This window comes from Coturnix japonica, chromosome Z (genome assembly GCF_054131305.1).
Source record: "Coturnix japonica strain WE chromosome Z, WE-NBRP24, whole genome shotgun sequence".
Lineage (NCBI taxonomy): Eukaryota > Metazoa > Chordata > Aves > Galliformes > Phasianidae > Coturnix > Coturnix japonica.
This window is the reverse complement of record NC_140702.1, coordinates 47383782-47396755: the sequence shown is the minus strand read 5'-3', so window position 1 is coordinate 47396755 and position 12974 is coordinate 47383782. Positions and strand designations below refer to the sequence as shown.

Genomic DNA, 12974 nt, shown 5'->3' with positions numbered 1-12974 from the left:
CCCCCAGGGCCGACGACCACCCCCCACTGCGCATGCGCCATCCTCCACGAGCCGTAGGCAGCCCGCCACGCACGGCCGCGCATGCGCACATCGCGCACCCCGCCCCTTCACTCCTGGCGGGGAACCTTGACACGGCGCCCCGGAGCTGCGGGGGCGGAGCCGCCTCCGCCTCTGACGCCATTTCCGCTTGTCCCCGTGCCCGCGGCCAATGGGCGCCTCGTCGCCCGGCCCCGCCCCCTCCCCCTTCCTCCGCCGCGGGGCCGCTGTGGCGCTGGGGCCGTGGCGGTGGGACCGGAGTTGGGGGCGGGGAGATGGCGGCGGAGGCCCGAGCGGCGACCGCCACAGCGACACCCAGAGCGGGCGGGAGAGCCACCCGCGGGAGGGAGGAGCCGCCGCGACTGCCGCCGGCCCGCGCTCAGCTGTGACCGCTCGCTTCTCTCAGGCCGCGGCCCGTCCCCCCCCTCGCGCTCTCCGCCTCCGCTTTCATCGCCTCTACGCGGCAGCGGCGGCGGCTGGAGCCCGGCCGGGAGCCCTGGGCTGCCCTTCCTTCCCCTGGGCTGCGGCGGTGATTATGCGCGGGCGGCCCCGGGCCCTGCGGCGCTCCGAGCCCGTGGTCCCGAGGCCGTCGCGCGGGCGGGGAGAGCACCCCGCCTAGACCCAGCGAGCGGGCGGCCGGCAAGCCGCAGCCATGTACTTCCTCAGCGGCTGGCCGAAACGGCTTCTGTGCCCGCTGGAGCGCATGGAGCCGCCTCTGCACATTCAGACGGACCCCCGGAGGGCCTTCTTCGCTGTGCTTTCCCCGTCACAGCTCAGCATCTGGTACTGCAGGGTGAGTGTCCCGGCTGCGCTTTGTGTCCCGGGCCGTGTTGCTCCGGAGGGGCCGTGGATTGGGATCGGAGCTCACGGAGTTCTGAGCTACTTGTGAGTGCTGCTTGTTTCTTTGCTGCTGGCAGGGCAGTGTCAGGAAAGCACGGGATCCGTCTGCTCACGCTGCACCGCGTATTCCCCGAGATGAACCTCAGAACCAACTTTAATTTCGTCCTCTTTTCCTTGTTATACTTTGGCCGTAGCTGGCTCACAAGCATTACATAGAGGCTGCTTGTGGGACTCTTTCAAACGTGCTTCGTGCCTTTTGTGTGCATATGTTACACGTTCTATGTAAAAGAGCACATAAGCGTTAAGAAAACCAACAACGAAGCACGAGGTTTCTTTGTGGTTTTTTTTATAAAGCAAAACTGACTGTGACTACTGTGATCTCTAGAGGTCCCTTCCAACCCCTACAATTCTGTGATTCTGTGATACTAATTATGTAATCCAGAAGTCCACAAACATTGTTCGATGAGAGTTTAACTGTTCGGTGACCCTGAGAACAGGAATTGCAATGGCTTTTGGTTGGAAGTTGCTGCTTTAGCAGTGTCGTTTGAAACTGCACATAATTGGTATTAAATGTTGTGCTTTAAATTAGCTTTGGTAAGATTGTTAACACAAAAATGCTGCATGTCAGTTTGATTTGGAGCAGCATTACAAAGCAGTTGTAGTACTGACTTGAAATTTTGATGCTGGATATTTTGGAATTCTACCTAAGTAAAAATCTCTGCCTGTCTATAAATATGCCTGATTCCAGTTAATTTTCCAAGATCAACTCAGATTACAGAGAAAAGTATAAATCCAGTTTTAGAAAGCTGGTATAGAGCAGAGTCAAACGACAGTCATAGCCTTAAAATCTTGCTTTAAGTTATGCTGAGATTTCATCACTTTGTTGTGCTCTGCCTGTCTATTAATTAGTTCCTGGGTGTGGTGCCGACGCTGTATTTTAACTTCCATGTGCATTGCATCAGGGGGTATCAACTATGTACCTGCACCGTGTGAACTTTGTCATGTGGCCTATGGTCCCTTTGGTTTGTGCCTTGTAGTGTAGATGAAGTATGCAGTCTGCTGGCTTATGCTGGTTGTTAAATTTCTAGCTGTAGTTGTCAAGTAAACATAATCGGTGGCCTTGTCTGGGAAAATAGGTAAATGAGGACAAGCTTGTAGAATGCTTAGCAAGATGTGTTTTATTGTCCAGGAGGCAGCCTATTTTACAGTCCATTCAGAGCGGCTGCGTTCATTACCTGACAAGTTTGGACTTGTGTTGGAATGCTGAGCAGCTTGACAGAAAGAAAGACAGAAGAGTTCACTTGTTGCAGGGAAGGTTGAGCAAGCTTAGAAATCATGAAAAATTTCTCATTGCATTCAGTTCTAGTATGTAGTGGTTTATTTTGGCACTGGTTTTGCCAGACTTGATTTTAGACTACAAAAAAGTTTCAGTGTCACCTGCAAACAAAGATTTGTGTTGAGCATTTTTTATGAGACTGTGTTGCATTAAGTGCATTTATTGCAAGTGTGTTGTTTGTTTGTTTGCTTTTAGGGGTGAGGTCGTATGTTTAACTGTTATGAAATAAACTATAATTGTAACATTCTACAAAATGTTATCATCAGGCAGAAGTATCTTTAGAACAAAGCTACTTTTTTGGTCAGGTTGAACTAATTCGGTTTTGTGAAGTGGAAAAGCCTTCAGGCTAATGTCCTTGTTAAAGCTTAATACTATCTCAAGTATATGTGGAAGGCTTTGTGTGAGGATGAGGTGATGAGGCTGCTGAAAATGTTCTGAGGTTTTCAAGAACAGGGGGCCCTTTCAAATACTTCCAGGCTTGTGAACTTATGTGAGTGTTCTGTGTTTGTTCAAATGTAGTGGTAATGTTTAAAGCTCCTTTTTATCTCTTCTGTATTAGGATCTAACAATAGGGAAAATCTCTCTGAAAGTGTGGATTGGTCCTGGGGTTGGAAACCATATGGATATTAAGGTTAGAAAATGAGTTAAATGATGTGGGTAAAAAGAGATCAAGCTCTCTTGGTGTCTTTGAAACCTAAAAAGTTCCTAGACTACTTAACTTGTCTTGTAGATAGAATTTAAATCATAGATACAAGGACCGCTAATCAGTAATGAAACTTACTTCATTACATGCTGAGCACACTCGCCCTGTATCAGTATATTTGTTTATAAATCTTATGTGTGTGATACTGTACTTATTTGTATGTTATTAAACATACGCAGAATGGAAATTGAGGAGTGAAAAGATAAACTCCTCGGTTTATTTATTTTAGTTATTTCTTTTAATTTTTATTAGTGGCACAAAAATGCTTTGTTCTTGTTACCAGTTGGATTCTCTTTCATGTGCCCTAGTTTGGAGACAGCTGATATTAAGTGTTTTCTTGAATGTTATAATTATTAATAATAAATTTGTGGCCACATTAAGAACATTCATTGTCACTGAAAGCCAGTGAATCTGTTTTCATTGACAGCACCGGAAAGCTTGTTTGACTGTTCTGCTAATGTTAAGTACTTGGATGTTTGAAACATGAAACTTAGTTCTTGAAAGTAACTTTCTGAAATACTAAAAAGAGGTAATTTATTAACCTGGGAACGGAAGGTGTGCTTTCCTGAGGCTGCTGTGCAATTTGAAGGGTTGTCATCTTCACTGCTTGGACATGTATTTTTGTGGCTACTATTGGCTTTTTATGGGGCAGGTCAACTTGCTGAACAAATGGAAACTTGCTTCTCCCTGCTCTTGGAGGGATGAGAGGAGCATTGTTCTCAGCTCACTGAGAGTGTTACTCCTTCGAAAGCAGTGACTTTTTGTTTTAGATGTTTGGTTATCTCATGAAATAAGAACTTAAGGCAGTTTAGTGAATTTAGTTATTCTCTAGACTTTTAGTGTAGATGTGTGCAGCTGTAGAATATGTTCCAAAGGTATGGATTTTTCCACTGCCAATGTTGAAGAGTAAAACAAGAATAGAGCCTGATGACGTAGTTGCACATATAAATATAGTCTGGTGTTTCCTTTCTTTGATCTTAACAGACTGATGGCAATGACAGGAATAAGTACCAGCCTTAAATATTTAATGAAAACCCTTGCACATTGTCATACTGTCTGGTATGACTCTGCCTGTCATTACCAGTCCTGAAAGCTCACTGGAGTCTATTCAGTTTGAGGAAAATATTGTAATTACTTAGGTGTTTACCAGCTTACAATTTAGATCTACCCATGTTTTTAAGCTTTTCTTTTTGTGATATTCTGATGCTGAATGAGATCACTGAACTATAAGTTTATAGGATAGTATGCATGTCAGAATCCCGGATTGCTGAGTAATCTATCTTTATTCTAAATGCTGTCTTTCTCTACATTCTTCTTAGACACTCTTCACATGCTTTTCAGTCTCTAATTTGTTATTTGTTAGAATTGAGCTTGATGCATTCTTTAAGCAAATTGGACACAACAGGGGAACTGTGCTTCTCTTAGAGAAGTTATCTCTGTAATCTGAAGTTTTGGCATGATATAAAAGGAGTTATTTGTGAAACCAGAGCTTATAGGAAATGTGATGTGTGAAAAGATTTATATGCATACATACATTTATATTAAAAATGCCAATGTTACTGTAATTATTTTATTTTTTTTTTATTATATGTGACTATCAAAAGAAAAAAAACCAACTTTATCTGTGCTTCTTGGTTTAAGCTTTCAGAGTTATTCTTTCTAGCATTTGTACTTGAAATTTTCTTGGAATGTGGACATCAGACATGTTGATAATGACGTCGTTACACATTGTGGACAGTGTGGCACAAGTGGCATCAGTGCAGGCTGGATGTCTTGCCTCTTTTGTTGTGGTTTGTGGTTTTTTGGCTGTTTTTTCTTTCTCTTTTTTGTTTTTCACAGTATATTCTCTGCAATTCCAACTTCTCACAGTTACCAGTCAGGGACTGGTCTGAAAAGCCCATTTCTTTTTGCACTTTGGTGAGACTGAGAGCTGTCCAATTGCTTCTATTATAATGTTTATGACTTATGTTAAATATATATATATATATATATATATATATATGTATATATATATATGGGACTGACTATAAATGGCAGTGCTCCTATCTTGTTCTTTCTGTCTTTGTTCATGTCAGTTCTCAGTGAGAGAGCAACTGAAGTCAGGTTTCAGTGTTCAAATCAACACATGCTGTTAGGATTTTAATTCTCAAAGTTAGTCCAGTAGTTTTATGTTGTATTTGCTTTGCCTCTTTAATGTGTTGAATGGGCTTTAGGCGTGGTTTGCCACTAACCCGCAGCAGTCAAACCACAGTATCCAAATTAAGGACAACGTATCCTTTCATTATGTTCTATTCTGTCAAATAACCAGCAACTGTACCTCTCTCCACTTAGCTAATGTATCGTTTTATTTTGAGGCCTTTGAACACCTCAATAAAAGCAGGCACTTGCTCCTGTGAGAGCTGCTGTTCAAGTCTGTACAGCTTGTGCTATTTGAAGATGGACAGTTCAGATTTAAGAGTCTGCTCAATATGTATTCAGTTCACGTGGTAGAATGCCTGTGTTTGGAGAAGTAAACCTATAATGTCTCATGTCTAGTTTGCTTAGAGAATGTTATGTGTGGCCAGTACATCTTGATAGCCCTCTTCATAGAAAATAATGCATATGATCCTGTGTTATGAGGTTGTTTACTCTGCTCCTGGTTTTTGCATAAAGAAAGGAAGTGGGAAAGGTGGTACACTGTCGGGTAGAGTTAAATGAAACTATTGATTTCAGATTACTTTCACTGAGTGTTTGTTGTGGTAAGGTCTTGGTTTTTTTGTTGGTCTTTATAAAGACTCTGTCTTTCTCAGTTAAAAGTCCGAGGGAATTCTTACTAAGCAGTGTTACAACTATTAATGAAACGAAAGTCAATTTTAAAGCAGGTAGTTGAATTGAATGTCTTTGCCTGTGAAACTGGCTTAATACAGTAAGGGTTTTATAGGTAGTGCATTTTTTCTATTTCAGTACTAGTCATCCAAAATGTTTTGTTTCTTTTTTAATTAAAAAGCTTTTTATTTTTTTAATGTTAGAAAGTATCAAGAAACATGAAAATTTCAGAGTACAAGCCCTGTGGAAGGGATTCTTGTGAGAAGGCAGGCAAAGTAACTGAGTGGTGGATAAGGAAGGAAGGAGATGTTGTGTATTTAACTGTGGGAACAGGAAGTTGTATTTTATCCTTCTCTTTTACTGCAGGAACACTAGAGATTTAACTTAATCTTTGGTGGGTGGTATTTCTGTGTTTGGTTGTTTGATTGTTGTTTTGTTTTTTGATTGCCCTCCATTTTTCCCTTTTTATCTATTTTTGTATCCTCTGAGCATCCTCCCCCACTGTTCTATTCATAAGCAAGTTCTAGCTTCTGGATTCTGTTTTTGCCTGACCTGATATTCTTTACTGAGAGGCAAAATGTACTGTATCAAAATCCTAGACTTTCTCTGCAGCAGATTGAGAAATGACTTCTCATCTATTCTGGGAAGCTTTTGGTAGCTTTAAGTTGCATTTTGAATGAAAGAATTATTACTAGCTTCACAAGAAATCTTCTATTCTTCCTTTGTTAAGAATTGAAGGTGTTTACTTATGTTTTGTAGACTTTCTTTTCTTTTTTTTTTAAATTTTTCTCTTCTTTTTGGACAATTATTATTTGCTAGGTTACTTCCTATGTTTTATTAGAAAAGGGTTTCTCAAAAAGCTGTGATTCTGCCATTGAAAGTTTAGTGAAGGTAGACTTCAAGCACTATAAAGAAGCAGAATCACTGTCTTGGTTTATCTTGTAAATCTTGTGCTTAACTGGATTTCTTTGCAGTTTTCAGTAGTTGCATGCTGAAGTGTGGAGAAAGAAAAAAAAATCACATGGAGTTTTCACGAAGATGATGTAGGGAATTGGTCATCCCAACAGACACAAATGCAAAGATGTAGAGAAAGTTCTGTGTAATGGAGTCTGAATACCTGCTGGTTTTGTACATACTATGAGGTAGTTATCTTAAACTAATCAGAGAAAGGTATAATATTGACTGGGCCCTTTTGTTTTTTAAAAATATGTATTGAATGATTTGTTCCACTTGGGGCAAGTACTTAAAATTAGGCCCATAAACTTCTTTTTATACAATGTACTTCTGTGCTGTTATACCTCCTAGGTCACTTTTTTTGGAAATAAATGACTTCAGATATAAAATGGGTGTTTCACTTGCATGTGCAGAGCGTGCTGCTTTCAATGTGTGTGAAGCCTGTAGCTGTTCTCTCTCTAGTGGGGAGCTTGTAAACCTGGGCAGTGAACGTTCTTGCGTTAGGGGTTTTCAGAACTCTTAGTTCTCAGTATCTGAATGTGGAAGTAAATTGCACTGGTGAAATATTTATGGTTTAAGCATTAGCTAGACAGACTTCCTGATTTATTGAATTAGAAATCAATCTGCTTGCTAATAGGAGACTACTGAAACTTGAAACAATAGAAAGAGCATGTTTGCGTAGTGCTAACTCCTCTAGTCTTCATCTGTAAAGACAAAACGTAAATCAATCTAGAAATAAGTTTTGTGTAAATTTCACAATTGCTGTGTATGCAGAGTGTTCTCCCAGATTCTAAGGTATAGTAACAGCTTTCTCACAGATAAATGTCACAAGAACATTATGGTATAAATATGGTCATTATGATTTGTAAAAGTAGCAATACAGAGGGGGAAAAAAATGTTGTGCATTAATTTGTTTCTAGCACTTTTCATTTTGCTTGCTGCTAAAATTCTTGAAGCACAGGAGCACTTTAAGGTTGGTGTTAGAATGATCAGAGCAGATTACCATGGTTGTACTGTCACAAGGCACTTCTTTTCCTCTTATATCTAAGACACTGAACTTGGTTTTAAACCAAATTGTGAAAGACCACATCGTTCACAAGAGCAATAAAGTAAATTCTGTTACGAGTGATGTATTTATTTCAACCCTGGGCAACGCTACAGGCTTGGGGCAGAATGGCTGGAAGACTGTGTAGAAGAAATGGAGCTGGGAGTAGTGATTGATGCTAAGCTGAATGTGAGCCGACAGTGTGCCCATGTGGCCCAGAAGGCCAATGGCATCCCAGCCAATGGCATCAGAAACAGTGTTGCCAGCAGGAATAGGGAAGTGATTGTCCCCCCTTCTATATAGAGGGGTCAGCCTCTTCTCTCTTGTGATAGGCCTAGAGGGAATGGCTTCAAGCTGTGTCAGGAGAGATTTAGGCTGGACGTCAGGAAATGCTACTTCTCTGAAAGAGTGGACAGGTGGTAGAATGGGGTGCCCAGGGAGGTGGTGGAGACACTGACCCTGGAGGTATTCAAGGAGTGTTTGGACATTGTGTTGAGGGACATGGTTTAGTGAGAACTATCGGTGATTGGTGGATGGTTGGACTGGGTTATCTTGTAGGTCTTTTCCATTCCATCCGGATTCTGTGATTCTGTGATTTAGTGTTAGTTTACTTGATCTACTAATAGCTGTGGGGAAAACAAACAAACAAACTAAAAACAACCCAGCTGTCTGAACTGAAAAAGCTGGTGTAAATAGTTCTTAAGGTAAAGGTCAGTTTGCTTATTGTTACTTTACAGTATGAATTCTTAACTTTAGGAAATCAGTTCTATGTAGATGTGAAATCTAATTAATAGAACTGATCACAGATTGCAAAGTCATACTACAGGTATGCCAAGGCTGGCTGTCAATGTGGTATTAATTAAACTCCTTGTTTAAATGTGTAGTAATTTCATACTAATTTGTGGCTCTGCTTCTTTTGTAAGGATACTTGAAGCAACTGGTTTCAAATGTGGTGGTAGTAAATGCTCGCGTTTCATGATTTCTGGGTAGAATTAATGATTTTACTTTATTTATTTATTTGCCAGTTCTGCCATTTGACCTAGTAGGCTAGAAGCAATCTTAAGTTGGCATCATCTCTGTCTGTCATGACAGATGATTTTTCCCATCCAGACGCTGGGGTAGTGTACTCTTTTTTTTGTGTGTGTAGAGTTTGTTGCTACAGCTCTGAAGAGAAATGATCATTTAATGTGGTTAGAGAATGCATCTGTTGTATTGATGAGGGGAAACTTCTAGAAAAAGCTTTGTTTGTTTAATGTGGCTGAAGGCTAAGGAAGCATGGTTGTGCTCAAACTAATGTATATGCACGTAATTCTCTGTTTTCCTTCCCAGTGGGGGAGGGTAGCAAACAAGGGAATACCTGTCTAAGCTGAAAGCTATTATTGGTTCAAGAATGAGAAAAGTGAAAACAGATCTTAAATATGTTTAGAGAGGAAGACTGTTTCTAAGCCTGGGAGCAAGAGGAGGTAGTCTTTCATTAGGATTTTATGTCAAATCTAAACTTGCCAATAAAGGGGATGAAGACTTTGTGCCTTTGGTAGCTTTGTCTGAGCCTCTTGACTCTGGAAGTCATCTTGGTCCCTAGGAATAAAGGTACAAATTGAGCACTTCCCTTCATATGCAAAATCAGTTCAACAAACTGTAGAGGCTGTTTGTCTGCATAATTTCTGGTGAAATTTTCTTGAAGTAAAAAAGATTTTCTGGATATCATCTATTTGATACTGTGGTCCATCTGTTTAGCAGAAACAATATAAACAGATTGTACCAAATTTTTTACATAGAATTCTTATGGCTAATTTGGCAGTCCTTTTCATTATAGGAGCCTGTTAGAAGTGCTTCCTCCTCCTCCCCCTCCCCCTCTCCTTCCTCATTTGAAGCTTTGGTAACCCTTTATCTAATTTTGTTCTCTGAAATGACTCCTTTTTTGTTTGTTTTCATCTGAAATCCAGGTAGAAACTAAACTAACTGCCATGAGGTGTTAGAAAGCAGCATTCCTTTATTCCTCACAAAATGTACCAGAAGACATGACAAACAGGAACATTCAGAGTTCAAGTTCTACATTTAAACAGTTAAGACATACATCTGCAGTACATTGGCATATGTATTCATTCTTTTCCAAGAAATTGTTAGTGTATGCTGATGTTCCTCTGGGCACGCACAATTGTACTAGGGTGGTCCTATGCCCACTTAATCCCCATTTTTCCACCATCAGTTTAATCACTTAGGCTTTTGGCTGACCTTTAGCTGTTTTTCCCCAATTTGGCAAATTTCCATTTCATGCCATAAGAAGCAACTTCCAAAGCAATATAATTAGAAATCCGAGGAAGACATCCATGCACCTAGTGAAATGCAAGGATAAGTAGTCTGTTATGACTCCAGTGCTTCTTGTGAAGCAGAATTAGAAGAAAACAGGGCTGTTCACACACCAAGCAGTGTTTAAACAGAAAGTTTTAAAATTAGCACTCATTGATTCCTTTTGCTAAACTAATGTATTGGTCATTGTGGCAGGACTTCAAGTTATTACATTTAAAAGCAGCATTGTATTGTGCATTGACAAATACTCATTTTTTAAAACTTTCTAAGAGAAACGTGTTGTAAGGAAAGATAATAGTTTACATTCCCATTTCTTCTAAACAAATGATGTAATTATTACCATGTTCTTTTTTCCCTTCAGCCCAGCGTATTAATTGTGAGCTACAAGGAACTGTCAAAAGCAGCTTCTCAGTTTGGACCTTATAAGCAAGCAGAGTGGCGGCCTGATGGCACCATGATAGCTGTTTCAGTAAGTAGAGTTTTTTATCTTCTTACTGTGGTTAAATGATCGTAAGAAGAGTTTTGTATTACTGGTTTCCTTGAAGAAATCTGGAGTCTATATGTGCACCTAACTAATTATTTATCTTACATGAGTATGTAATAGTACCAAGGGATAATAGAAACTTTCTAGTGCTTTTTTTTTTTTTCTCTTAAGAATGAGTTGTAGTTCTTTATTAACATGTTAAGATATGTTTGCTAGAGGTTGTGCAGAACCTCAATATTTTTGTGATCTGATCACAAAGAATAAAGATGTGAATGAAGGAAGTAGTTAAAGAGTTAGGCAACATAAGCATGTTCAGCTTGATAATTAGAATTTATGGATTTTTCAGAAAGGTGAGTCTTAAATGGACAAACAGTTGAACTTATGTCTTGCATGTGGGGAAAAAATGTATGTAGTCACATTTCATAAGTAGCGCTATGCTCACAGCAGTTCAGTGGAGTACTTCAGCTCCAATATTTAGAAATAAGTTGGAGGTGTAAGACACAGCAAAAGTAAAAGCAGATGTTTCAAAAGTCACTATATGATGCAGCAGTATATTGATTTAGAATACAGTATGTGATTCTTGCAGCTTTTGGCCAGGTCATGTATTGCAAACTGGTCTTAAATTAGTTGTGAATTGTTTTGTAGCTTTTTAAAGTCAAGGTTGTAGAATTTCCTTGTGAAAAACTGCAAAAGATTGAAATAATTAGAATTACCCATCAAACGGTGGAAATGCGGAATCTCAAATTGTGTAGTAACTACTGTCTTGTTTGGTATGGCTATTTCATCTCCAAATATAAACCATCTTTTATACTTCAAATGGTGCCTGTAGCATCTTGCAGATTTTACACCAGTCAGACATTCTATTGTAGTGAAAAATAGTAGATGGTTGATAAAATTGTTCCTGCCTCTATTAAACTTCCTAAGATCCCATTTTTGTATGTAATACTGGGGTATTCTTTTCTTGAGAGTTAGCTTACAATGTTTAAATCATTTAAAAGTATCCATTGAAATCAATACAGTAATATATTATTACTGGTATTTCTGTTTGTATCGGATTATATTTGCAGGCTGTAAACGATCGTATTTATATACAATAGTAAAAAGGAGACTTCTTTAATATTTACCAAGAGTAAACTAATCATTCTTCAATTTTATAATGCAGAATTTAATCACAAGTAAAATACTCAAGATTATTACAATTACATCTTTGTGCAGGAATTCAGAAGAGACACAGTTTGTTATATTGAATTAATTTGTGTATTTTTTCTATGATGTTGAGATCCAGTTACTCGAGACCTTATAGTTCAACTATGGTTAATTAGTGTTAAGGCTATTCTTTTTTTTTTCCATTTGGTTACTGGACTTCCAAGGTAATTTTTGTGGTTAAATGCATTGTGTTGTATTTTTGCAGATGATATCAGATTATATATGCCTGTATTGCAGACTTAGGTATCACAAAGTAAAATTTAAAATGGTCAAACATGGGAGGGGGGAATCGATTTGTAGCATCTGCTGTGAGGAAATTATTGTTTGTTCTGATGGCAAACTTTGATCTGGCACGTAAGGCTTTATAGTATCTCAGGTATCTTTAATGTAGGCAGTTAAACAAGCTTGAGCAGTTTTCATCTGTTGTTCTCTAGAAATTCTAAGATTTTTCTATTTGTATCTTCTGGTGTTAAACTGTTGGTACATTTCTACTACTGTATTGCTTTGGACTATCATTGCACCATCACTGTTCATGTATTGTTCATTTTTAATAGTTTGATCTCATTCTTTTTTCTTTTTTTTTTTCTCCCCAGTATTTTGTGGGTTCTTTTCTCATATTACTGTATTAATATTCTTTTTCTAGTATTGCTGAGCTTAGGTTGGTATACACAGCCATAACAACTGATTCTAGAGGGAAAAAAAAAACCAAAAAAAATCCCAACTTGGATCAAGACACTTTAATGCAAAGAAAGATATTGTCATTGTAGACATTTGCCTGATTTGGGCATTCCTCCGATACAGGCTGTTTTTTAGGCTCTGTTCCCAGAGCTAAAGCAGAACTTTATGCAACACCACAGTATATGAGAAAACATAGTGAAATCCCTTGTAAGGCACTGAATGTTTATGTTTTGACTGTCAAAGGTGAGAATGATTAGGGAATAAAAGACAGTCCTGAAACTTCAGTAAATTTCATTGCAGCACAGGTGTTTATAAAGCAGTGGAGAAAACTATCTGAATGAATGTGATAAATTTCCAGCAAGTATCTGGTTCGATTTTATGCATTTCAGCCTATTATTGAAGGAATAATTCTGTCTTGAAATGAACCTGTAACAATAGTAACTCCTGTTTTGAATGGGATTCATCTAGGCCCTTTGTACAGTATCAGTATAAAGATTACTTCACAGTATTGTTTTACTTTTCCTTCCAGTATAAGGTAACTTAGAGGTTAAATATTTAATGATGTAATGGAAAGAAC

At 39.1% G+C, this 12974-nt stretch overlaps 1 protein-coding gene across 3 annotated transcripts in view; it reads left to right on the top strand.

Annotated features, from left to right (window-relative positions):
• The first annotated feature begins 217 nt into the window (after positions 1-217).
• RIC1 (RIC1 partner of RAB6A GEF complex) overlaps positions 218-12974 on the top strand; it is a 49380-nt gene continuing 36623 nt past the window's right edge. The window contains exons 1-2 of one of the 3 annotated variants that reach the window (XM_015848970.3): positions 218-829; positions 10391-10498. In XM_015848970.3, the coding sequence (XP_015704456.2) occupies positions 689-829; positions 10391-10498 (249 nt within the window). In that variant the 5' untranslated portion in view covers positions 218-688. The remainder of the gene's footprint in view (positions 830-10390; positions 10499-12974) is intronic. The other 2 variants (XM_015848971.3, XM_015848972.3) reach the window with 2 other exon arrangements.